Below are 26044 nucleotides of genomic sequence, written 5' to 3'. Positions count from 1 at the left end.
TTTACCTTCACCTAAATTCTCCAGTTGTTAATGTTTGCTTTATCTTTTTTCTCTATTTATGCACATTTTTTTCTGGCTCATTTGAAAGTAAATAGTGTTCTTTAAAAGCTACATTGAGTAAAAAATTACCACAGATTTACACACAGAAATATTCTGGCCCATATTAAATTAAGATCATTTGTTTCCGTGCCCTATTATTGGATAAGTTAGCATGTTCCTGCAGGCCACCATGTAACTGTTCACATGATGCTTCTACAAGTCAAGCATACTGCTTTCTTTAAGGCAGTACTGCATAGCACTGACTGAGATTTCTTTCTTTCTCTTCTGTTCATACAGGCTTCTTCAATAACCATGCTGTCTCTTCTTTGTTTAGTTTCTTCAGTTTTAGCTAGATTTCATAGAAGCTCTTACAAAGTTGTATATAACAGTAGTCTTTTTGCTAAAGAGAATTTGCATACATTCTTGGCTGATATAATCAGTGTATCGCTGCCCACTTATGTAGCTGAACTGTAAAACTATATTGATGTATACACTCTTACTATTTTAAATTTATAAGGATTTTCAGGATTATCTTTAAAGGTTAAGAGTCTAAGTCTCCTCTTTTTCCATTATTTCTTAGTTTCTAATCCTACTAGATGCTGTGGCTTGGTCTTTCTGCAGATGGCAGAGTGATTGAAGGGCAGTGTGGGCATGATGGAAGGGTAAAATGGAAAGGAGCAGTGCTTGCACTCAGCCTGGGATGTTTGTTGTCGTGGTGGTTGTGTGAATAAAATGAGCAAGGGTTCAGTGGATAGCTAGAATGGTACTCTGCAGTTTATGTGGAAAACTATTTTGTGAGTATCTTCTCAGTAAGATTGGGTATTGAGCAGAAAAGATAAGCCAGAAATCTGGAGAAGCAAAAATTTGGGATGCTATGACAAAGATTTAATAGCCATACAGTTTTTTTTAATTATTATAAATGAGCGAGAAAATGGGCACAGGACACAACAGATTATTTAAAAAAAACTTTATTGTAGTTTTATATCCATATTTTTATATGTATATCTTAAAATTTGCAATTTAAACCATTTTTAAGTGTACCATTCAGTGGCATTAAGTACGTTCACATTCATGTGCAGCCATCCCCACCATCCATCTCCAGAACTTTCTCATCTTCCCAAACTGAAACTCTGTCCCTGTCAAACAATCATTCCCTGTTCCTCCTCCCTTCAGCTCCTGGCAGCCACCATTCTACTTTCTCTCTCTATGAATTTGCCTATTCTAGGTACTTCATATGAGTGGAATCATGCAATATTTGTCCTTTGTCCACCTTATTTTGCCTAGCATAGTGTTTTCAAGGTTCGTCCATGTTGTAGCATGTGTCAGAATTTCCTTCTCTCTTAAGGCTGAATAATATTCCATTGTTTGTGTATCCCATGCTTTGTTTATCCTTTCATTTGTTGATGGACACTTGGGTTGGTTCCACTTTTGGGCTATTATGAATAATGCTGCACTGAACATGGGCTTACGGATACCTGTTTGAGTCCCTGTTTTCAGTTCTTTCGGCTGTGTACTTAGGAGTGGAATTGCTGGGTCATGAGGTAATTCTGGGGTTTTTTTGGGAGCTGTCAAACTGTTTTCCACAGCAGGTGTACTATTTTACATTCCCACCACCAGTGTAAGAAGGTTCTAATTTCTTCACATCCTCACCAACACATTATTTTCCGTGTTTCTGATTATAGCCACCTAGTAGGTATGAAGTAGTGCCTCATGGTTTTGATTTGCATTTCCCTAAGGACTAATGAGGTTGAGCATCTTTCCATGTGCTTATTGGCCATTTGTATATCTTCTTTGGAAAAATGTCTATTCAAGTCCTTTGCCCATTTTTAGGTGGATTGTCTGACTTGTTTTTGAGTTGTAGGGGTTGTCTATATATTCTGGATATTAATCCCTTTCAGATGTGATTTGCAAATATTTTCTCTAGTTCTGTGGGTTTCCTTTTCACTGTGTTGATAATGTTCTTTGATGCAGAAAAGTTTTTAATTTTGAAGTCCTTTTTACTATTTTTTCTTTTGTTTGTGCTTTTGGTGTCATATCCAAGAAATCATTGCCAAATGCAATGCCATGAAGCTTTTCCTTTATGTTTTCTTCTAAGAATTTTGTGGTTTTACCTCTTAAGTTTAGGTCTTTGATCCATCTTGAGGTAATTGTTGTATGTGATGTGAAGTAGCGGTCCAGCTTCATTCTTTTGCATGTAGAAATTCACTTGTCCCAGTGTAACCGTGGGGACTTCAGGACCAATTCAACCAACCCATCTCTTATCAACAGAGTGATTAAGAATTGTCTTTGAGCCACATGTAAAAGAATGAAAATTGACCATTCTTTTTCACCATTCACCAAAATAAACTCAAAATGGATTAAAGACCTAAAGGTGAGACCTGAAACCATAAGGCTTCTGGAAGAAAACGTAGGCAGTACACTCTTTGACATCAGTATTAAAAGGATCTTTTCGGACACCATGCCTTCTCAGAGAAGGGAAACAATAGAAAGAATAAACAAATGGGACTTCATCAGATTAAAGAGCTTCTTCAAGGCAAATGAAAACAGGATTGAAACAAAAAAACAACCCACTAACTGGGAAAAAATATTTGCAAGTCATATATCTGACAAAGGCTTAATATCCTTAATATATAAAGAACTCTCACAACTCAATCACAAAACATCAAACAACCCAATCAAAAAATGGGCTGGAGACATGAACAGACGTTTCTCCAAAGAAGATATACTGATGGCCAATAGGCACATGAAAAGATGCTCATCATCGCTGATCATCAGGGAAATGCAAATCAAAACTACACTAAGATATCACCTTACACCCGTTAGAATGACAAAAATATCTAAAACTAATAGCAACAAATGTTGGAGAGGTTGTGGAGAAAAAGGAACCCTCATACACTGCTGGTGGGAATGCAAACTGGTGCAGCCACTATGGAAAACAGTATGGAGATTCCTCAAAAAATTAAAAATAGAACTACCATACGATCCAGCCATCCCACTACTGGGTATTTATCCAAAGAGATTGAAGTCAGCAATCCCAAAAGTCCTGTGCACCCCAGTGTTTATTGCAGCACTGTTTACAATAGCCAAGACATGGAAGCAACCTAAGTGCCCATCAACAGACGAATGGATAAAGAAGATGTGGTACATATATACAATGGAATACTACTCAGCTGCTAAACAGAACAAAATCATTCCATTTGCAATAACATGGATGGACCTTGAGAGAATTATGTTAAGTGAAATAAGCCAGCAAGAGAAAGATAATCTGTGTATGACTCCACTCATATGAGGAATTTAAAACTATGGACCAAGAACAGTTTAGTGGATACCAGGGGAAAGGTGGGGTGGGGGCTGGGCACAAAGGGTGAAGTGGTGCACCTACAACATGACTGACAAACATTAATGTACAATTGAAATTTCACAAGATTGTAACCCATCAATAACTCAATTAAAAAAAACCAAAAACAAAACAAACAAACAAAAAAAAGAATTGTCTTTGAGAAAATCTAAAAAGTCATGTAGCCAGGGCATGCACGAGAGAAGAAATCATGACCTGAAATGCCCTCAAAACCAGAAATCCTCCTTCCCATGGAACCCAAGGACCAGGACAAGACCAGAACTTGAAAGTTGGATTGTTCTTTTTTTTTGAGGAAGACTAGCCCTGATCTAACTACTGCCAGTCCTCCTCTTTTTGCTGAGGAAGAATGGCCCTGAGCTAACATCTGTGCCCATCTTCCTCTACTTTATATGTGGGACACCTACCACAGCATGGCGTTTGCCAAGCGGTGCCATGTCCGCACCTGGGATCCAAACCAGCAAACCCCGGGCCGCCGAGAAGTGGAAGGTGCAAACTTAACTGCTGCGCCACCAGGCTGGCCCCAAAAGTTGGATTCTTATCAGAAGCAAGGGGTTCCTCATTCAGGAAGATCCGGTGTTAAAATTCTTTCCCCACCTCATCATAAAAGTTGAGAACCCTGTCATAAATGTTTAAAACCTCACCATAAATGCCCAATGCCCACCAATCAAAACCTGTCCCACCAGCATTTCTGTGTGCTGGCCTGTTCTCCAAAATCTCTTAGGTTTTGCCCCACATCCTGAATCAGGGAGATGCATGTGAGGGCATGTGCCCCCTGTCTCCCTGCAAGTCAAACTCACAGAATAAAGCTGCTCTCTCCCCCAAGAGGCTGATGCTGTAACTAATTGACTTGTTTATGCACATCAGGCAGAGAACCCCAGTTTTGTGCAGTAACACCAGCACAGTTTGTTTCTTCTTGCTTGGACTTAGCACCCTCATCAAGAATCAATTTGCCATAGGTGTATAGGTTTATTTTTGGAGTCTCTCTATGCCTGTCCTTATGCTAGTACCATACTGTTGATTACTATAGCTTTGTAGTAAGTTTTGAAATTAAGAAGTGTGAGTTCTTTGACTTCATTTTCTTCAAGATTGCTTTGGCTATTCAGGGCATCTTGCAGTTGCATATGAATCTGAGGATTCACTTTTCTATTTTTGTAAACAAGGCTGTTGGAATTCTTAGAGAGATTCCATTGAATCTGTAGATTGCTTTGGATAGTGTTGAGATCTTAACAATATTAAGTCTTGCTACCTAAAAACACAGATATCTTTCCATTAATTTGTCTTCTTTAATTTCAGCAATGTTTTGTAGTTTTTAGTGTACAAGTCTTTTACCTCCTTTATTAATTTATTCCTAAGTATTTTATTCTCTTAGATGCTATTGTACATGGAATTGCTTTCTTAATTTCCCATTTGGATTATGCATTGCAGGTGTATAGAAACACAACTAATTTTTGTGCATTCGTCTTGTACCCTGCAACTTTGCTGAATTTGTTTATTAGATCTAGTTATTTTCTTGTGGATTCTTTGGGAGTTTCTTTATATAGAATCATATCATTTGTGAATATAGTTTTACTTCCTCCTTTCCAACTTGAATGCCTTTTATATCTTATTCTTATCTAATTGCTCTGGCTAGAACTTGAGTACAATGTTGAAAAGCAGTGGTGAAAGAAGGCATGTAACAGGTAATTTTTTAAAGAAAAAGTGTAAATGGCTTAATGATAATTTTGTAAGTAGACGTGGTGTAGAGCGGAAGTTGGCAGACGTTCTTTGTAAATCGCCATATACTGTTTTAGATTTCATGGGTTGAGAGGCAAAATTGGGGTTTAAAGTTACTGTTCCCTATCATGGTAGAAACGTGACCTCAATCTCCTAAAAAGATCTTCCTTCTCTTAAAGACAGGGATGTCTCTTGAGAACTCACTGGAGTGTGTTATCTGCACCTGCCTTTGGCACTTAAACATACTGCCCTTGCAGTGTTAAATGACTTTCATATGCAGAAGCACGTTAAAGCTCAGGCCTCGGGTTTGAATTTCAGCTGAACTATTCGTTAGCTGTGTCATCTTTACTAGTTATGTTATATAGAACCTTCAGTTTTCTCATCCATAAAAGGAATAATAGTACTTCACAGGATTGTTGTAAAGATTAAATGAGCTATAAATGCCAAGGTTTAGACAGTGCACAACACATTGTAAAGCACTTGCTATAACTGTCATTCTTCTTTTATTTGTTGTCAACATTTAAAAATGTAACACCATTCTTAGCTCACAGGATGGGCAAAAAAGGAGGCAAGACTTGCTGTAGTTTGCTGACCCCTAGCACTGAGAGATGATCAGCTCTTGTATCTTGTGGAAGTGTAAATTGGATCCTCTTTGCTGAAAGGCATTTGGCAATGTATTTTAACAATCTTCACATGGCTTTATAATTGATCCCGTTGATCTCTCTTTTGGAATTTATTCTAACATCAGAGATGTGCAAGTATATTACAGCTTTATTTATAAAAACAAAAATTGCAAACAATCAAAGGAACCTTTGGTTTCCAAAGGGAGAGTTTTCACTGTGTTTTTTGTTGTATTTATGTGATGGAATAATGTTCAGTCACTAAAACTCATGTTTTTGAGAAATATTGAAACAAGAAGTTCTTGATATATGTGAAAAAGCAAGATAAAAATGATATTATCCCAGTGTTCTTAAAAATATATGTTAAGGGCCAGCCTCATGACGTAATGGTTAAGTTCACATGCTCCACTTCAGTGGCCTGGGGTTCATGGGTTCTGATCCCAGGCATGGACTTACACACCGCTCATCAAGGCATGCTGTGGTGGTGTCTCGCATACAATATAGAAGATTGGCACAGATGTTAGCTCAGCAACAATCTTCCTCACCAAAAAAAAAAAAATATATATATATATATATATAAAATATAAATTTATAAATACAAAAGATGAATGAAATAGATCAAATTGTTGTCAGTATCTCTGGGTGACTTTTATTTGGTTTTTCGTATTTTCCACTGATTTTCAAAGATTATGCATTGCTTATATAATTAGAATAAGACCTCAGATTTTGGTTTATGAAAAATGGATCAATGATACTGTGGTTTTTATTAATTTTAGAATGTTTAAATTGAGGTGTAATTGACTTATATTAGTTTCAGGTATACGATATAATGATTTGATATCTGTATACATTGCAAAATGATCATCACAGTAAGCCTAGTTAACATCCATCACCTTATGTAGTTACAAAACAATTTGTTTTTCTTCTGATGAGAACTTTTAACGTCTGCTTTCTTAGCAACTTTCAAATATGCAATACAGTATTATTAATTATAGTCACTGATGCTGTGTGTTACATCCCAGGACTTATTTTATAACTTGAAGTTTGTACCTTTTGACCCCTTTCACCCATTTCTTCCATCCCCCACCCCCCCGCCACTGGAAACCACCAGTCTGTTCTCTGTATCTGTGAGCTTTTGGTTGGTTGGTTGTTTTGTTTTTGTTTTTAGATTCCACATATAAGTAAGATGATACAGTATTTGTGTTTGTTTGTCTGCCTTATTTCACTTAGCATAGTGCCCTTGAGGTTTTTCTTTGTTGTCACAAGTGGCAAGATTTCCTTTTTTATTGCTGGATAATATTCCATATTGTATATACCACATTTTTGTTTATCCATCCATTGACGGACACTTAGGTTGTTTCCATATCTTGGCTATAGTAAATAATGCTGCAGTGAACATGGGGGTACATATATCTTTTCAAGTTAAGTGTTTTCATTTTCTTGGAATAAATACCCAGAAGTGGAATTGCTGGATCATATGATAGTTCTGTTTTTAATTTTTTGAGAAATCTCCTTTCTGTTTTCCTTAGTGGCTGTACCAGTTTATATTGCCACCAACAGTATATAAGGGTTCCCTTTTCTCCACATCCTCACCAATACTTATCTTTTTTTTTTAAGGTTTTTTTAATTTCCAGTTTTTCTTCCCCCCAAACCCCCCCAGTACATAGTTATATATTTTACTTGTGGGTCCTTTTAGTTGTGGCATGTCGAACACCGCCTTAGCATGGCTTGATGAGCGTTGCCAGGTACACGCCCAGGATCCAAACTGGCAAAAGCCTGGGCCACCGAAGCAGAGTGCGAGAACTTAACCACTCGGCCCCATGGCCAGCCCCTCTTATCTTTTTGATAGTAGTCCTTCTAACAAGTGTGAGGTGATATCTCATTGTGGTTTTCATTTGCATTTCCCTGACAATTAGTGATGCTGGGCATCTTTTCATGTGCCTGTTGGCCATCTGTATGTCTTCTTTGGAAAAATGTCTGTTCAGATCTTCTGCCTGTTTTTTAATCAGATTGTTTGATTTTTTGCTATTGAGATGGATGAGTTCTTTATATATTTTTTGGATATTAACCTCTTATGATTTACAAATATTTTCCCATTCAGTCAGCTGCCTTTTCATTTTGTTCGTGATTTTCTATGCTGTGCAGACACTTTTTAGTTTGATATAGTCTCAGCAATTGTATGTTTTTAGAAATTTAATCAAGTTCTTTATTTGCCTGTTTTTAATTTATATGACAGGGTAAAATCCTTTACAAAGTGCGATGGAAAGGCTATACATCAGAGGATGACACCTGGGAGCCTGAAGTTCATCTTGAGGACTGTAAAGAAGTTCTTCTCGAATTTAGGAAGAAAATTACAGATAACAAAGCTAAACCAGTCAAGAAAGATATTCAGGTATCGTGTTTTATCTCATATTCCTTTTATTTTTTTAGTACAATAAGTTTATTAAAAAGTTTTGTGATATAAAGAATGTGCAGTAAAGAATTCACAAATAATAGTAAAGTCCACAATATTCCTATTGTAAATTCTGTAGAGCCAATTCATTCTCACAGAACGCTTTCATTGATTTTTGCCAAACTCTTCTTTCTGTAACCAACCTGTGATTGCAATTAATTTGAAACAGGTATAGTTCAAATATGTTGGTTAATATTTTCCTTTAATTCAAGAGTAAGATGAAAGTGGGAGGAAAAGAGACATGTTGAAACTTTCCTTGTTTGTCCAAGATGTAAGCATCTTGTTTATATACCTGAGGAATATTTTTTGTGCTATTCATATTAGTACTACAGATACTGCGCATACTTTTATATTTAATCTGTATTATTAACATATTTCTATGTCTGATTTTTCTGCTAGTTAATTAAAACAATTCTTAGATCATTTTATAAAGCTATAAATTTTAGTACATTTCAGGTTATTCATAGGTTTGATTATCCAGGTCTTTTGTTTTTGCCTCTATTCCCATTTCAATTTTTAGCTACTTTATTGGGTTTTAGTAGCTCTTCCTGATGGTAAGGAAGGATAAAGAGATGAAAGGAACTCAAAAAAGTTAAATTTCTGTTATCAGCAGTTTGGAAAAAGATTTTCTGGTGGGATGGAGTGGGATAATGTTAAACTAACACACGTTTGGTTTCAACGTTTTCTTCTCTGGATTTGTCCACTGTTTTATCCTTGATTCTCTTATTACACAGATAATTGAATTGGCTTTATTTATGAACCTTGTAAGAATTTCCTATTTTACTTTTCCATGTAAATTTCATTTATAGCTTGTATTTATAAATTGAACCAGCTCTTATTCAACTTGTTGCTTTTCCTTTTATAGTTTTCTGCTTAAATCCTGGGAGCACTGCTTGCTTAGGACTTAGTAAGCATCATAGAAGTTAGAAATGGTTTCTAAAATAACCAAAAAAATGTTTGTTAATGCTATTTACCAGGAAAATATGCATGATGCAGAAATGATACTTGTTCATTAAAATACTTTTATTATCATTTAGCATTTGGATACCTTTTATCTTTTTGCTGACCATCAGATATTTCAAACTAAAAAAAAAACTGAGGTGCTGTTTAACATTCATGGGTGTGATATGGTCAAGCTGTTCATTTTAAATAAACTGAAAATCTACAAATAAGGTGACCACTGGTCTGCCTTGAGCTTTGATAGTTGATGTTGTATGACACAGATGAGTCTCGACTGTACTGTTACATCAACATTTTACCATTTTTGCCTTTTGGGGGTTTTTTCTTTCTTTTTTTCAGGGATAGCTTTTTGTAGTAGACACAGTGTTTTATGGGTCAGACCCTTACATGGTCACAGTTACACAAACATAGGTAAAGTCTGTCTTGCTCTTGAGGTTCCTTGCAAGTTGTACACATAGAATCTATCTTTTTTAAAGATTTTTTAATTTTTCCTTTTTCTCCCCAAAGCCCTCCAGTACATAGTTGTGTGTCCTTCTGGTTGTGGCATGTGGGATGCCCCCTCAGCATGACTTGATGAGCGGTGGCATGTCCACGCCCAGGATCCGAACTGGCAACACCCTGGGCCGCCGAAGCAGAGAGCACGAACTTAACCACTCAGCCCCGGGGCCGCCCCTGGGATCTTTCTTTTAAAGATAGTACCATATACTAAAGACTTTTTCTTCTGCTTTTCTTTTTATTTTATTTATTTATTCTTTTTGAGGAAGATTAACCCGGAGCTAACGTCCGCCACCAATCTTTCTCATTTTTGCTGAGGAAAACTGGCCCTGAGCTAACATCTGTGCCCATCTTCCTCTACTTTATGTGGGATGCCTGCCACAGCATGGCTTGACAAGCAGTGCGTAGGTCCGCATCCAGGATCCAAGCTGGTGAGCCCTGGGCCGCTGAAGCAAAACATGCGAACTTAACCACTGTGCCATGGGGCTGGCCTCCTTCTTGTAAAATAATTTTTTATTAATACATATTCTAACCAACAAACAAGTATGTTTTTGAAAAAATTATGAAACAATCACCTGTGTACCTACTACTCAGCTAAGAGATAGTTCTGCCTCTTAAAATTTATCTGAGGATAACTTTTTTTTTAGGGATAGTTTTTTGAATTACTTCTGTCCCTTGAAGTTTGGCTATAAAATAATAAATATATATACCCTTTTAATGTAAAACGAATTAGAATTTGTGCTTCCAAAACATTATTTATTTATTTATTTATTTTTAAGATTTTATTTTTTCCCTTTTCTCCCCAAAGCCCCCCGGTACATAGTTGTATATTCTTTGTTGTGGGTCCTTCTAGTTGTGGCATGTGGGACACTGCCTCAGCGTGGTTCGATGAGCAGTGTCATGTCCGCGCCCAGGATTCGAACCAACGAAACACTGGGCCGCCTGCAGCGGAGTGCGCGAACTTAACGGCTCGGCCATGGGGCCAGCCCCCCAACACATTATTTTTAAGAGTGTACCTATTATGCAGTAAAGTTACTCCAATAATGCTGTGGCCCAAAATGGTTTTAAATTTTTTCTTTCAGAATTGTCTTTAATGTCATGGAAGAAAAATAATTTCTAGTGATACCTCATGTTTGACTCAAAATAGTGCTCCAAAAAGCATGGTAAAGGTTCTCAAAGTGCAAGAGTGCACTTCCAAAAGTGTTCTGAGCAGTGATTGCACTGTTGAAAAGCTCATGGTTTCCAAAGGTGATTGCCTAGAGGGAGAAGACGTTGGGGGCTGTGTTGTACCTTTTGCAGGTGTATCCTCAGTCACTTTGTCATCACGCCTCGTACACATTATTGCTGGACATTCCCATAGATGGCGATGTTACGTAAATAGAGTAGGTGATTATATCTTGATTTGTTTTGGTCAGCCCCACTTTATGCCTGTTGACTTGGTATAATTATTAATAGAGCCCCATTTCATTTTCAAAGTTGTCCTGATTTGGGTAATAAGTAATATGTTTATTTTACCTGAGAGACTATTAAAATGAGTAAAAAGACAGGTTGCTAGTGTACTAGAAGTGCTCAGACCTGTGGTATGTGTGATTTCAATTCTTTGTTGTGATTATTTTATAGTTATTTTTGAAGTTATCGCTTTAGACATTTGTCTACATGTTTTCTGATGGCAAACAAGAGCTGTTCATCAGATGGTAACTAATTTTATATCCTGACTTCATTGAACCTGGCCAGGGGCTCCAGGGCTGGCTCACCCAGGCACAACTAACCTACTGATTCATTTAAAATATGGCTAAATAATCATTTCAAACATCGTATTTTGATGCCTGAAGTCAAACTACTAGATTTATAATCTATTTGCATCAACCTGTTTCATATTTAAAATCTACAGGTTGTAACTCTCTTGGGGAGTAGTCTAATGACCAAATTAAAAATCTTTTTTCAAAGTTTTTTGCTGAAAAGCCATGATTAGAGCTCTTCCCAGATGACTGAGGAAGAATAAGAAGGATCAGGAGCTTACAGGTGACCCTGCCCCCCTATTGTAGTGACAGCTCTACAGACACCAGATTGGGCCAGGAGTACTGCTGGCTGACTTGACAAAGCAGAGCAACAGGGAAGGTGCAGAAGGACCGTGGCAGTGAGGAGACAACGCTCTAGTTGGTTTAGAGGCCTGATTTTAGAGTTTTGATGAGTGGAAACTCCTGGGGGATCTTTTTTATTTATACACTTGAGGATTTTCAGAACTTTAGAATACTTTTAAGTTGTTTTTCCTGATAAAAGGGATAACTCTGACTTCTTTGCTAACTATTTCATGTTCATTCATTTAAAAAAAATCTGGTTGTAATATGTGACAGTCACTAGGCATACAAAGAAAAATAAGATCTATCCTGGCCTTCAGGAGCTCCCAGGACAGTCAAGAGGAGGGCTAGGCAAACAGGAAACTAAACTGTAGAGTGAAGAACATTCTCAGGCAGCTGTGTGTGTGCTGCGGGAAATCTAACAGAGGAAGGAGCAACTAACTTTCTAAGATAAGCATAAAAGTTATATTACAGAGGATTCATCGTTTGGCCTAAGCCCTGAAAGATGAGGAATTCAGGGGATCCTGGGTGGGGAAGCAGATACGAAGATGTGCAGAAGCACGGGTTTTGAGAATAATGAGAAGGGCTAGAGCACTGACCAGGAAAGTAGCAGGAGTGAGGCTGGGCAGAGCCTGGGAAGAAAGTCATAGCAGCCGAGGTTAAACTTGATCGCTCCGGTGGTCGAAAGACCAGCAGAAGTTTTGAGGGAAGTCGTATGATCAGATTTCTATTTTAGGAAGATGATTTTTGGAGAATTTTATTAAGGGAAATTTGAACATTTAAGAAAGGAGAGGGCAGTATCACAAGACTCCAGTGTTTGTCACCCAGTTTCAGTCATTATCAGTACTTTGCCATTCTTCTTTTTTCTGTCTACTGCTCCCCCTCTCCTTTTTCATTTGCTGGAGTATTTTAAAGCATATTCCAGATATGACATCACTTCACCCTGAAATACTTCAGTAGGTAAAAGGAATTGTTAAAACATAACCTTTATAACGTTATCATGCCAAAAAAAGGTTTACACTTATTAATGTCTTCTAATATCTAATAATGTGTTGAGTTTTCCCCAGTTGTCTCAAAAATATAAAACAAAACATGTCTTTTTGTTGATTTGATTGAATTGGGCATTGAAAAAGTCTACCCATTGTATATCATTGATAATCTCTAAAATCTCGTTTAATCTGTAACAGTTTCTTCTCCTAACTTCTCCCTTCTTTCTCCATATTGTTTATCTGATGAAGAAACCAGGACGTTTTTTGTAGAATTTTCCATATTTTGAGTTTGGCCGGGTGCATGGTGTCTTTTAACATGTTCCTCTATCCCCCATATTCCTGTAAGCTGGTAGCTAGATAAAGAAGCATGATTACATTCAGGTTTGATTTTTTTCTTTTGGCAAGGATAGTCGTAGGTAGTGTTCTGTACCTCCTCTTGCAGCACACCAGAAAGCACATAATGTCTCCCTGACTCCCTTACAATGAGCTTAAAACGATTGTTGAGATTAGGTATTTTCAGTGTGATCCATCATTAGAAAGCTCCTAACATTTCATGTGTATGTTTTAGGAGCCGCTGATGATCATGGCCTAGAACCATTCTTCATTAGAGGTTGGAAAATAGTGAGTTTCTAATTCTGTCATCCCTCCTGCCTTTATTAGCAGGAAGATCATTCCGAAAACACTGGTCATGATACTGAAATGGGGAGACTGCTGGCTGAGAGAGGCAAAGAACTGAATTAAGGTACTGTAGGTTGGAGAATTGAGTTCACGTTCCGAGGATTTAGTGACTGATCGGACATAGGGGAAAACGTGAAGTCAAAGATGAGTAAGATTACCACTTTGGGAACTTAGATAAATGATGCTGTTATTTAGGCAACAGGTCCAGTTTTGAACATGTTAGATTTTAGTTACTTTTTTGTCGTCCAAATAAGGATGTCCAGTCTCTCCAATTGGAAATATTGGTTTGAGTTGAAGAGCAAGATTTGGGCTGAAAATGTAGATTGGGGAATTGGTGGAGCGTGCAGGATAGTGTTTCTTATTAGTTCCAAGTAATAATCTGATGACTGTAAGTATTTTGAAAAACTAGTTTAGAGTTTTGTAATTCTTCTTTAAAAATTTTTTTGAAGTAAAATTAGTTATACATGTAGCAAGATTAAATTTATTCTTCCTCCTTTTCCACCACCTTTTCCCTTTACTTTTATGGAAAGTTTAAATAAAAACAGGCTATTCGATTTGGGAATGAGGAGGTCAATACCAGTTTTTAGCAAAATGATTTTCAAGAGGGGGGAAGTCACTTACAAACTCTTTAAGGGCAGATTGAGAAAGGAGAAATCGTTAAGTACTCTTACAGATAGTGCTTAAAGCAAAGGGTGGCTGCAGGGCCAGGAGACGCTGTCTGAAGCACTGGAGAGCAAGCTGAATTCCTCAACGTGTATTTTATAACAACAAAGATACTCTCCTGCATTATCGTACTCTGGAGAATTTAAGTTTATCACTGTGACACACCAATAGTGTTCTATCAGCAGTGTGGCGATCTCATATACAGCTGCCTTCATTGAGATTTCCCTGTTTGTCCTTCAACGTCCAGTACTACTTTCTGTCATGTGATGTGTTTAGTTCCATTCACATGTTTCTAGTTTCCTTTCTTCTAGACAGTTCCATGGCCTTTTGCCCCCTGCTTTTTTTAAGAGTCCAGACCAGTTGTTTTATAGAAAGTTGTTAACATTGGAATTAGATGGATGCTAATTAATGTTAAACACAAATAAACAGTATTTTTTCATTGGAATTAGATCATTTGCTTCCTCGTGATTAGATCCAATGTAAAACATTCTAGCAGATGTGTTCCATAGACGCTGCACGTTACATCAAGAGATGGAGGATGTGTCAGTGGTCTCATTGATTGGAGAGGTTAAATTGTATGATAAAGTGAGGGCCATTATTTTTTCTCCCTTTTTAAAGGTATGTTTTTCTCTTTTAAAATAAGTAACATGAAGAATAAATACTCTAATAATAAGTAATCCTCAAGACTGTGAGAGTCACGTTCCCCAACAACTTCTCACCCCATCATTTTAAAATACCTTGAGGATTCTTGCCTCAATTAGTTATTACTGTGGTGGTTACAAAATAGGGTTTTTTCTAATTCTGTTACTCTGTATTTTTCAGTTTGTATCCTATAAAGAGCAGCTCCTCCCTCCCTTAAATTTTTTTAGTATCAGTACACACTCATGGAATCTTTTTATTCAGCATGTTAATCTTTACTGTTATATTCATGTTAACACTAAAACGGTTTTGAATTTGGCTAGTGGGAGCCCCTCCAGGCCAGCGCCTGTGTCCTTTTGATATTTGTCCTTGTGTTTTGAGCACATTTTTGCTTTTTAACACAAGATACTCCAGCATTACCAGGGACTTGGCTGCTCCAACCCTGGTATCAACCATTTCTTTTTAGAGGGGAATAGGATTTAGAAACCAAGACGTACTTACTGCTTCTGGGACGTCATCATTTCTAGGCCCTTTAAGTAGACAGAGCTGAAGGAAAAACTAAATATCTCTGTTTTAAATCATAGATTCATCTTGATGTCTGTAATTTCAGTCCATCCTCACGGGGCCCTCCTCTCATTCCCAATGGCCTTCGTTCTGTCTTCCTCTTTCTACCATGAGAACTCTGATTCGTGTCAACTTTCTGTGTCCTCATTTACTCGATCCTACAGTAATTGGAAATTAGTTTCAGATTTGCTACACCCATTATACCGTAAAATTCTAAACTTTGCAGTTCTTTTTGTCCTTAGAGTATATTCACTGAGGGTGTTCAGTGTTCAGAAGTTATTTGGGGGGATTAATTCTTTTTTTTCTACTCTGTGATTATGTTAGTTTGATAACCAAGTTCATTTGTTTGATTGTTAAGTAGCACCTGTTTTCTCCTTGCCTTCCCTTTCCCTCCAAATCTAATTTGAAGTGCTGTCCTTTTACTCCCAGTTTATAACTACAAGGCAATCAGCAAGAACATTATGCTTTGGTATTTCCTCATTGTTTTGGTAAGAGTCAGAGCGTTTAGTCATTACATCCTGTACTCTCTTATAACCATCATTCAGCCTTAATTCTAGAAGCTAATGCTTTCCACCTATCCTTATTTTGAGGTCTGTACAGTCATTTTTGGTTATCTGAAGCTCATTCTTTAGCACAGTAGTTCACAAAGTGTGGACTGTAGGCCAGGAGCACCAGTCGTCCTCATCTGGGAAGGCATTGGAAATGCAGCCTCTGGGGTGCACAGTTGCGTGGGTTCCAGCCCCCTGGGTTTGGCAAGCCCTCCAGCATTCTGATGCACGCTGAGGCTTTAGAACCACCTCTGTAGCAGGGGCTCCTGAGAACGGTGTGCCCAGGATTCCTGTGTTTCATTACAGTTTGTTGACAGCCTTTGTCCTTGACAGCCAGTTTGACTGGATATAAATTTCTTGGCTCATATTTTCTTGAGTATCTTAACGTGTTTTTCCATTGTCATCTGGCATAAAATATTGCCCTTTAATGACGAATCTAAGTTCCTTTCTCTTATAAGTGGCTTAGTCTTTTTGCCTGATGCCTCAAAGTTTTGTTTATTTAGTTTCACGTGTTTCAGAGGCATGTCTTTCTGGCAGGCTTTTATTGTTTTTAGGATAGCTACTCTTGCTTAGTCTGTTTTTTCTTAACAGCTTAGTAAAACATTCTGTCCTAATCATTTTCTGCTGCTCATATTTATATGAAATTACTTCTCCCGAAATTTTAGAAGGCAAAGGAGGGGAATAGCTTTATGATTCCTGAGCACCTTCCTTTTATTAGTTTTATGAAGGGTTAAAAAATATGGCCTTAACCGGCCTGGTGGCACAGCAGTTAAGTTCTCACATTCCACTTCGGTGGCCCAGGGTTTGCCAGTTCAGATCCTGGCTGCAGACCTATGCACTGCTTGTCAAGTCACACCGTGGCAGGCATCGCACATATAAAGTGGAGGAAGATGGACAGGGATGTTAGGTCAGGGCCATTGTTCCTCAGCAAAAAGAGAAGGATTGGCGGCAGATGTTAGCTCAGGTCTAATCTTCCTCAAAAAAAAAAATCCCTTAAGCTTGATGAGATCTTTATTCCTGGGTGTGGTTTCACCCTGCCCTCACCACCACTTATGTCAGAATTTTCTTTTTGTTTATTTCTATTTTTCCTGTCCTACTTTATTTGGAATCTGATCTCAGCAGTTACTCATCGTGGGGCTTTGTCATAGATGTCCTGGAAGGGAGCGTTGCTGGGTACTTGGAGAGTTCACAGGGCCTGGCCCTGCCAGGCCCCCACATACCTGTAGTCGCCACATGCAGGTGCCTCTCGTCCCCCTTCAGCTGCTCCTCTCAGATGGGCCTGCAGACTTTTAGTGGTTCCTTCCATTTTCATTGCTGCCTTTGCTTCCTCTTGGATAGATACTCATACCATACAGGTGTTATAGCTGTGAGTAGTGTGTCCCCCCCATTTATATTTTGAGGTTCATTGGGATACTTTGCCACTTAATTTTGTTAAGTAGATGTTAATTTTGTTTAACGTTGTCTGTGGGGGGTTTGTTTTGCTGTCCTAGTTGGTTTGTCTTTATAAAGCGATTCAGGGAGATTGAAAAGTTATGCAATGCCTCTGTGTTCTCACTATCTTAGTAACCTTGGTGGCATTCATTTCTTGGGCACTATAGGGAAAACTTGAAACCACACCTATCTTTTCCCTCCCTTCTTTCCACCCTCCCCTGCCCCGTCATTTAGGAGAATAGAATTTGGGGAATTGGGAACTGAAAATACTTTTCATAGTGTGTTTGTGTCTATACAAGTACTTTATTCTTAAGGTTTTTCGGGCTTTTCTGTTTTTTTTAAGAATAGGAGAACAGTTTTTCCACGGAAGGTATTTCAGATTGTATAACACAAATCAAATCAGTCGGGGACGTAAGATTTGTGTGCGGTCCTGCTTGTTCCATATATAACTGTGGAAGGTAATGACAGGCTTAAGGACATTCTGGGATCCAAAGTCTTAAATACCTTTGGGTTTGGATTGGTAACAACTTTTTTGGCAACGAAGAAAGCCTGTACAAATTACTTCCTTGGTGTTTTTGGAAGTTTTGAAGTTTAAATTATGTACAACCCCCCATACCTAAGACTGTTATTGTTCACTTCTGCTTGAGTTTGAGACCTTCAGCAGTGCTAACATTTTCTCTCTCTGTGCTTATGTACTTTCTTAAGTACATAGCATTGCTACCAGCTTTGTGCTAAATCAGAGATATAACTCGTGTTATACAATGTCAATGTAGGTAAGTAATTTTATAAGGAGTTGAGAAACTGCTAGGAAAAGAAAAATTTCTACCAGATTTCATTAGTACTCCTTTTCAAAACCTTTTAAATTACTACGTTAATGAGTATTTATATCTTTTTTATATTTTATAGAGACTGTCCTTAAATAATGACATATTTGAGGCAAACTCTGATAGCGATCAGCAAAGTGAGACAAAAGAAGATACTTCTCCAAAGAAGAAAAAGAAAAAATTAAGGCACAGGGAAGAGAAAAGCCCAGATGATCTGAAAAAGAAAAAAGCAAAGACTGGGAAACTGAAAGATAAACCCAAACCAGACCTAGAGAGCTCCTCTGAAAGTTTAGTTTTTGATTTAAGGACAAAGAAAAGAATTTTAGAAGCCAAAGAAGAATTAAAGGAATCCAAAAAGCCCAAAAAAGATGATATGAAAGAAACTAAGGAGTCAAAGAAAGTTAAAAAGGGTGAAATAAGAGATTTAAAGACTAAAATAAGAGAAGATTCCAAAGAAAACAGAAAAACAAAAAAAGAGAAATTTGTTGAATCTCAGTTGGAATCTGAATCAAATGTACTTAACGATTCCCCTTTTCAAGAAGATGACAATGAGGACTCACATTCTGACAACAGAGAGGAGAAACTAAAGATTAAAAGTGCAAAAGAGAAAGCAGGGCAAGATGTAATTCAAGATACTGTTTTTGATAAGGAGCTGGATGGCCCTGTAAGTGCTGATGAGGATACTGATGGCAAAGCAAAGAGGAAAAAAAAGAAACCGAGAAAGACTGAGGAACTTAAAGAGAGCAAAAAGCTAGAAAACAAGAACCTTTTCCTAGAGAAGAAAAATATACATAGAAAACAAAAGAATCAAGACAAAGGCAAAAGTACTACAGAGTTAGATAAGCTGACCCCTGCTTCTGCCCAAACACAGAAGAGTTCACGGTTGGGTGGGGAAGAAAGGAGCCTCAGGTCCTCTGACTCAGCTGGGGAAGTGAGTATGGGGGCTGGGGGTAGGGGGCAGGTGGAGGATTAGACTGAAGGATGACAGTAAAACCTTCAAGATATTCAAACCAAGAGACATTCAAACCAAGCCAGCACTCTTCTGAGTGATCAACAAGTTTCACAAATAATGACGAAGCAACAGGCTGCAGGAAGTGTCTTGCTGTCGTTAGGGAGATACTTAATAGTGTGTCGTACTAGGCAGTTACACATGCTGGAGATCAGCCAGCTTTTGGACCTCCTCAGCTGATCTCTCAGTCTTCAGACTTGCTGTCTTTTAGACTAAGTACAAGAAGAAAATTGAGGGCTAATTTGTGGACAAAAGTCAAGGTCTTTTTTAAAGAGGTACTCAGATGGTGTGTAGCCTTGTAGTAAAAGCTTGTAGCTTCCTCAGCTGATTTTATTAGCTTCTCACATCCTACTTGATATTTTCACTCTGTTGTCTTAGGAATGTACCACTTTTTACTTACTAGTACATAGAGTGCATTAACATTAAAAATCTTCTAATCCTTACAAAAATGTATTTAATAGAGTTTATCCTATTACTATAAAAATATTTTTATGTGGTTTTTCAAATGGAAATATTTTCCACATTACGAAAGTTTTCATATATGCAATATTTATCAAGGGCTATAAAAAAGATAATTTTCTTCCATCCATTATTCCTAGTTTGTGGATTTATCTTAAGGAAATCATTTTAAAGGGCAAAAAACTATGTATACAAAGATATTTATGGCAGTGTTATCTTCGCTAAAACTAATACCAGTCTGACTAGTCATGAGGGAAATGGTTAAAACAATATATCAACTTGGGGACAATTACATATCCATTGAATTGTTAATTATGAGGTCGGTGTAGCAAAAATAGAATAGTTTGCAGAGTGTTATGATGAAGAAAACCACACATATGAATACAGTCATGTAAAAATATCTATGCACTGTAAATAGAGAAAAGTGAATTTTAAACAGCAAAATTATCCAAAATTACAATGATAAGAAGGGAAAATGTTTGGAGGAATAAAAATAGTCATGTTTTTGTTATGGCTGTAGGTGAATGTTTGTTGGAATTTTCTTTATTTTTAATATAAAAAAGTTCTTAAAAGAGAGTGAGGACACTGGTGTCAGGTTTTGGTTTTGATATTTGGTAGGTTCTCATGGCTGAGGGGTAGTTTTGATTGAGGAGGCAGTTGATGTGAGAAAGGTGTAACAATCAGTGGTCATGTGCCACAGTGCACAAGGCACCCTGAGGTCAGGGACCCTCATTTTCCACTTTTTGGATAGGCAGTATCAGCTCTTTGTCTGTTCTTGTTGTGGTTCTGACGTATGTCTGTTTCAGGAGAAAGAGACAAAAAAAAATGAGCCCAAAGAAAAATACCAGAAGAGGCATGATTTGGACAAGGAAGAAAAAGGCCGAAAAGAGCCAAAGGGATTAAAGAGTGAGTGTGCATGCCAGCGCTTTACCACTTAACGTTGCCATCTTTCAGACAAGGGATGCCATTCACTTTGAAGACAGCCTTTCCTACCCTGCAGTGTCATAGAGCTGGAAAATTTCATTCACTGGGGAATTTAGAACCTTATGCCACTTTTGTTTAACCAGTTACTTTAGTTTATTATATAAAAATTTATATTGTTTTCATAATTAATTTGTTCCCTTCTGTTCACCTTGTTCTTTCTCCTTTGGAGTGTGGTGATGGAGTACATTAGAATTACAGAGATAGGAAATTAGTTATGGTGGGGGGAAAAAGTCTTTTAAAGTGGACCCTAAATGAGACAAACTATTTAATATATTTATTAGCTCTGTGTCATTTGTATAAATACAATATTGACACACATTTTGGATCGTGTCAAGATATACACCATAATCAAGAATCCGTACGACATGTCAATACTGGAACAAGTACTGTATAAAACATTCACCGTTAACAGTGTTTCAGTAAGCCCCAGGGGTATTTTAGTTAAGGTACCAAGAGTACTTCGAACACGTTCTTACGGAAGCAGTGATTCTAGGAGATGGATAATTTCCCCTAGGTTTTGTCCCAAAAGCTGTTACATAACTGGGGTGGTATTAAAAGTAGATTTTGGTTCTAAGGCTAGCCTGGACTTAGCAGTATGCAGCAGGCCAGTGGAAGCGAGGAAGGAACAATGGTTGTTTGGATGGCTCATACATAAAGTGACTGTAATTTAGACTCTGTTCCAAGTAACACAACAATCTGTCACTCTTCAAAGAGTGATGAAGATTCAAAATATTGCTAAAATTGGAGCTGGTTCATTAACTTTTTCTTCCTTCTAGCATCTTATATGTCAATTTCAGGTACATTTTTAACTGTGAATGGATAGTCTTAAATTACTGTTCATTCCTTTATAATGATACTCACTGGCAGTCCGATTTTCCATATCCCTGCTAAAAAGACCTATCTGCTATGTACCCAGAGTTTATAATAGAGTTCTTCCTAATTTTGTTCCGTTCTACCCTTTTGTTGGGTCATCATGGCAGGTCTAGTGCTTTGCCAGTTTCCTTTCCATTTTTATCTTTAGCTAAAAGCTGAGTGGATTTTCAGAGGCATCAGGTACCAGTTGTAGAAGTGTGTGGTCAGCGTGCTGGCACCCTTCATTTCCCCCACTTACCACCAGAAGTCATCTTTGTACAAGGTTAGCTTTAGGTTGGAGTTATAGGCAGTTGTCTTAGCAGAAGGACAGTTGGTGGCATGACTAGGATTATTCTGAGGCTCGCTGTTCGGTAGGCCCTTGTCAAAACTGGGAGTATTCAGAACAGCAGATTAACAGCCATTCACTTTGGACCCCTACTAAATACTGAGCAGCCAGTAGAAAAACCAGCTGAAACAACCTCATGGCTTTTTTTCCTTTCTAATTTTTTTTTTTAATTTTATTGAGGTCATATTGGCTTATAACATTGTGTGATTTCAGGTGTACGTTATTGGATATCAGTTTCTGTATAGACTGCATGCTGCTCACCACCAAGTCTAATTTTTATCCATCACAGTACATGAGCCCCTTTAGTCCTTTCACCCACTTCCCCTTTCCCCTAGGTACTCCTCCACCCTCTTCCCCTCTGGGAACCACTAATCTCTTCTCCTTATCCCTGTGTTTGTGTATCTTCCACATATGAGTGAAATCATGCGGTGTTTGTCTTTCTCTGTCTGGCTTATCATGCTTAACTAATAGCCTCAAAGTCCATTGATGTCGCACATGGGGCAATTTTGTCCTTTTTTATGGCCAAGTAGTATTCCCTTGTGTATATATACCACACCTTTTTCATCCATCCATCAGTTGATGGCCACTTGAGTTGCTTCCATGTCGTGGCTACTGTGAATAATGCTGCAATCAACATAGGGGTACATAGATCTCTTTGTATTGTTGATTTCACATTCTTTGGAGAAATACCCAGTAGTGGGATAAGCTGGATCATATATATAGTATTTCTATTTTTAACTTTGTGAGAAATCTCCATACTGTTTTCCATAGTGGCTGCACCAGTTTGTGTTCCCACCAGCAGTGTAGGAGGGTTCCCTTTTCTCCACGTCCTCTCCAACACTTACTGTTTCTCATCTCGTTAATTATAGCCATTCTGATGGGTGTGACGTGGTATCTTAGTGTAGTTTTGATTTGCATGTCCCTGATGATTAGTGATGTTGAACATCTTTTCATGTGCCTGTTGGCCATCTGTATACCTTCTTTAGAAAAATGTCCATTCATATCCTCTGCCCATTTTTTGAAATGAGGTTGTTTGTTTTTTTGTTGTTGAGTTGTATGAGTTCTTTATATATTTTGGAAATTAACCCCTTGTCAGATGTATGATTTGCAAATATTTTCTCCCAGTTGGTGGGTTGTCTTTTTGTTTTGTTCCTGGTTTTCGTTTCCTTGCGGAAGCTCTTTAGTCTGATGTAGTCCCATTTGTTTATTTTTCTTTTGTTTCCCTTATCTGATTAGACATGGTATTCAAAAAGATGCTGCTGAGACTGATATCAAAGAGTGTACTGCCTGTATTTTCTTCCAAGAGTTTTACGGTTTCAGGTCTTACATTCAAGACTTTAATCCATTTTGAGTTGATTTTTGTGTATGGAGAAAGATAATGGTCTGCTTTCATTCTTTTGTATGTGGCTATTCAATTTTCCCGACACCATTTATTGAAGAGACTTCTTTCTCCATTGTATGTTCTTGGCTCCTTTGTTGAAGATTAGCTGTCTGTAGATGTGTGAGTTTATTTCTGGGCTTTCAGTTCTGTTCCATTGATCTGTATGTCTGTTTCTGTACCAGTATCATGCTGTTTTGATTACTGTAGCTTTATAGTATATTTGAATTCAGTGATAATCTGATCTTGCTTTATAACCAAGGCAGATATTAGTAAAAATTAAGAGAATATCTGTTTCTTTAACACTAACCCAGATTTTTTTGGTATTTTTTTTAATGTTCGGGATTTTTTGCTAAGGAAGATTCACTCTGAGCTAATATCTTTTACTAATCTTCCTTTAAAAAAAAAAAAATGTGTGCTGCCACCACAGCATGGTCACTGACAGGCAAGTGGTGTGGTTCTGTGCCCAGGAACCGAACCCAGGCCACCAAAGCAGAGTGTGCCCAAATTTAACCGCTAGGCCACTGGGGCTGGCTCTAACCCAGATTTTCTTTTGGTTACAACAAAAATTTGTGACTCATTTATAATCAATTTTATGTTTTTCACTAGCATTTAAAGAAATCAGAAATGCATTTGATTTATTTAAATTAACTCCAGAAGAAAAAAATGATTTCCCTGAGAATAATCGGAAAAGAGAAGAAATACCACTGGATTGTAAAATCACAGAAGATCACAAAACCAAGGAAAACAAGCAGTTACTTAAAGAAAGGAGGAGTACAAGAGATGAAATGGACACTTGGGCGTACATAGCTGCTGAAGGTGATCAAGAGGTTCTAGACAGTGTGTGCCAAGTGGATGAGAATTCTGGTAAGTGTGTTTGCAGTAATTTTGCAAAACTTTTTGAGTACTGCGCCATATTATTTCCCTCTCCTCACTCTTCTCTGCTACTGTAATTCTGATCTCAAGATCAGAAAATAATGGAGTAGAACATTTTATTTGAATCTCCTGAATAAATAACTTTTAATATCAAAGACCTAGGTCATCCTGTGAGTTCTAAAGTGATCAAACATTTTCTGAGTCCCTATCATGCACTGTTAGAAATTACAAAGATTTCTGGTTTTCCACCTTAACCTACTCTTGCCAAGCAGCTGATTGTATATCTTAGTAGATTTTTTTCATAAAATTGTCAAATACAGACTTATTTGTATCCTGCCCTTTTAGCTTTGCGGTAAATAGCATTTTCTAAATAAGATTATATTGTAAATGCTCTCCTGAGGATACTGAATTCCAAGTCGTCTTAGGAGGGGAGGCCCATGTATAGAATACAAAGTACAACAGCTGTGGGGAGGAGTAAGGAAAAGAGTACGTTTATAGATTGATAACTACAACAGAATAAACAAAAGAGGTTAATCTGATGAACTTTGTATAGTTTGTGAATCTTGAGAAACAGTTGAGAATTTTTTAAATATTTTAGAATATATGGTGGACTAGATAAATCTGGTGGCCCTCTTACTGCAAAACAGCTAGATCCTGGATATTAGGTAACATATTCTTTTTGAGGCATTGCTGAGCTTGCAGGAAGTTGGGACAGTTTCTAGAACCAGTAGACAAGGGGGAGGAAGTGGGTTGCCCAGAGGGCAAATGCCAAATAGCAGCAGTGCTGTTGGGACACCACGCTCTAAAGAACAGACCTGGAGGTGATGGGTGGCAGCCTCTAGAGTTCCCCGGATGAAATCTGATACTGGCCCCTGTGCACAGAGGACAAGGAGAGACGAAAGAAAGAGGCAGACCACTCCAGACAGGTAGGCGGGCAGGTTAATAAAGGGGACTACCTATGAGGTTTGTCTTGGGCGGCTGCAGCACAGGTAGATCTCCACACCCACCTGCCAGAATCTTAACAGTTTATATAGAGGCCTTAACTGGGTTTAGTCACGTTTTCAGTGTCCATTCAGTGTCATGTTCTTTTGCCCAGTCTTGGATCTCATGACCTCTAAAATGTGACCCCCATCACTGTCAGTTCAACGAGGGTATCTCTCCATGCTACTCAGCTTCTCTAACCCCCTGATGGTGGCAGCCTGGTTTGTGCAGTAACAGGAGAAAGCTTGGGTTAGGCCAGACTCAATGTCCGAACAAACAAAGGCATATTTAGAGCCCTCCCTCACTCATAGGGAGGGGGCACGTATAGTCAATGTGCCAATTTCTCACCGGTTGGGAAGTCTGTTAGATGGTCTAGACTCCTTTGGTATGCCTTGGGCCTTGTTTAGAACATGCGGATATGCTGTGACTGTGTTAACCAAATCGCTGTGTCTCAACGGCATTCCAGTGTCCTTGGCAATACACCATCCCACCTGGTACTACAGTGGCCGCTCTTTCTGTGCACCCGATCTGCTGTATCTACTGAAGGGTCAGTTGCTAGAACTCATAGCCAGGCTAGGGCATCAGCTTCCTGATTGCCAGGGGTGTCAGCACCTTATGAGCTGGGACATGGCAGATAGTGAGGACTGCCTCAGGCTCTTGCAGGTGAATCCAAATGTCCTTCCCCATCTCCTGACCCCACAAGGGCTTATTCATGATCACCACCCCTCAGCTTCCCACTGTCCAAACCACAGGGTTAATCCCTTTAGAACCGCGAAACTGTCAGTGCAAAGGGTTATCAGCCAGGGCTCCTGAGGGATCGCCAGCCAGTCCACTCTGAGTTCAGCCCACTGGCTGCTGCACTTCATTCCTGTTTCCATCCAGGTGGTGTCATTGTTGGACTGAATAGCGACTGCAGTTCATGAGGATGGGCTGCCCCGACTAGATCCATTATGTACCAGGCGTCAGTGAGAACTGCCCCTACTCCCTCTCTGCAGGCCGCAGGGGCCGCCACAGGAATAGGGATGAGGGCATCTGGACAGGGTAGAGATGCTGGTAGCCCCCACATTTGTAGAGACAGTGGGCTGGAGGACAGGGTGCTCCTCTGCTG

At 38.4% G+C, this 26044-nt stretch overlaps 1 protein-coding gene across 1 annotated transcript in view; it reads left to right on the top strand.

Moving 5' to 3' along the window:
• MPHOSPH8 (M-phase phosphoprotein 8) overlaps positions 1–26044 on the top strand; it is a 60691-nt gene that overhangs the window by 11624 nt on the left and 23023 nt on the right. Inside the window, exons 2-5 of the mRNA XM_046663821.1 lie at positions 7967–8122; positions 18134–18982; positions 20326–20425; positions 23689–23946. Coding sequence (XP_046519777.1) covers positions 7967–8122; positions 18134–18982; positions 20326–20425; positions 23689–23946 — 1363 coding nt within the window. The remainder of the gene's footprint in view (positions 1–7966; positions 8123–18133; positions 18983–20325; positions 20426–23688; positions 23947–26044) is intronic.

This window comes from Equus quagga, chromosome 6 (genome assembly GCF_021613505.1).
Source record: "Equus quagga isolate Etosha38 chromosome 6, UCLA_HA_Equagga_1.0, whole genome shotgun sequence".
In the NCBI taxonomy this organism is placed as follows: Eukaryota; Metazoa; Chordata; class Mammalia; order Perissodactyla; family Equidae; genus Equus; species Equus quagga.
This window is presented reverse-complemented; position numbering and strand designations above follow the sequence as displayed.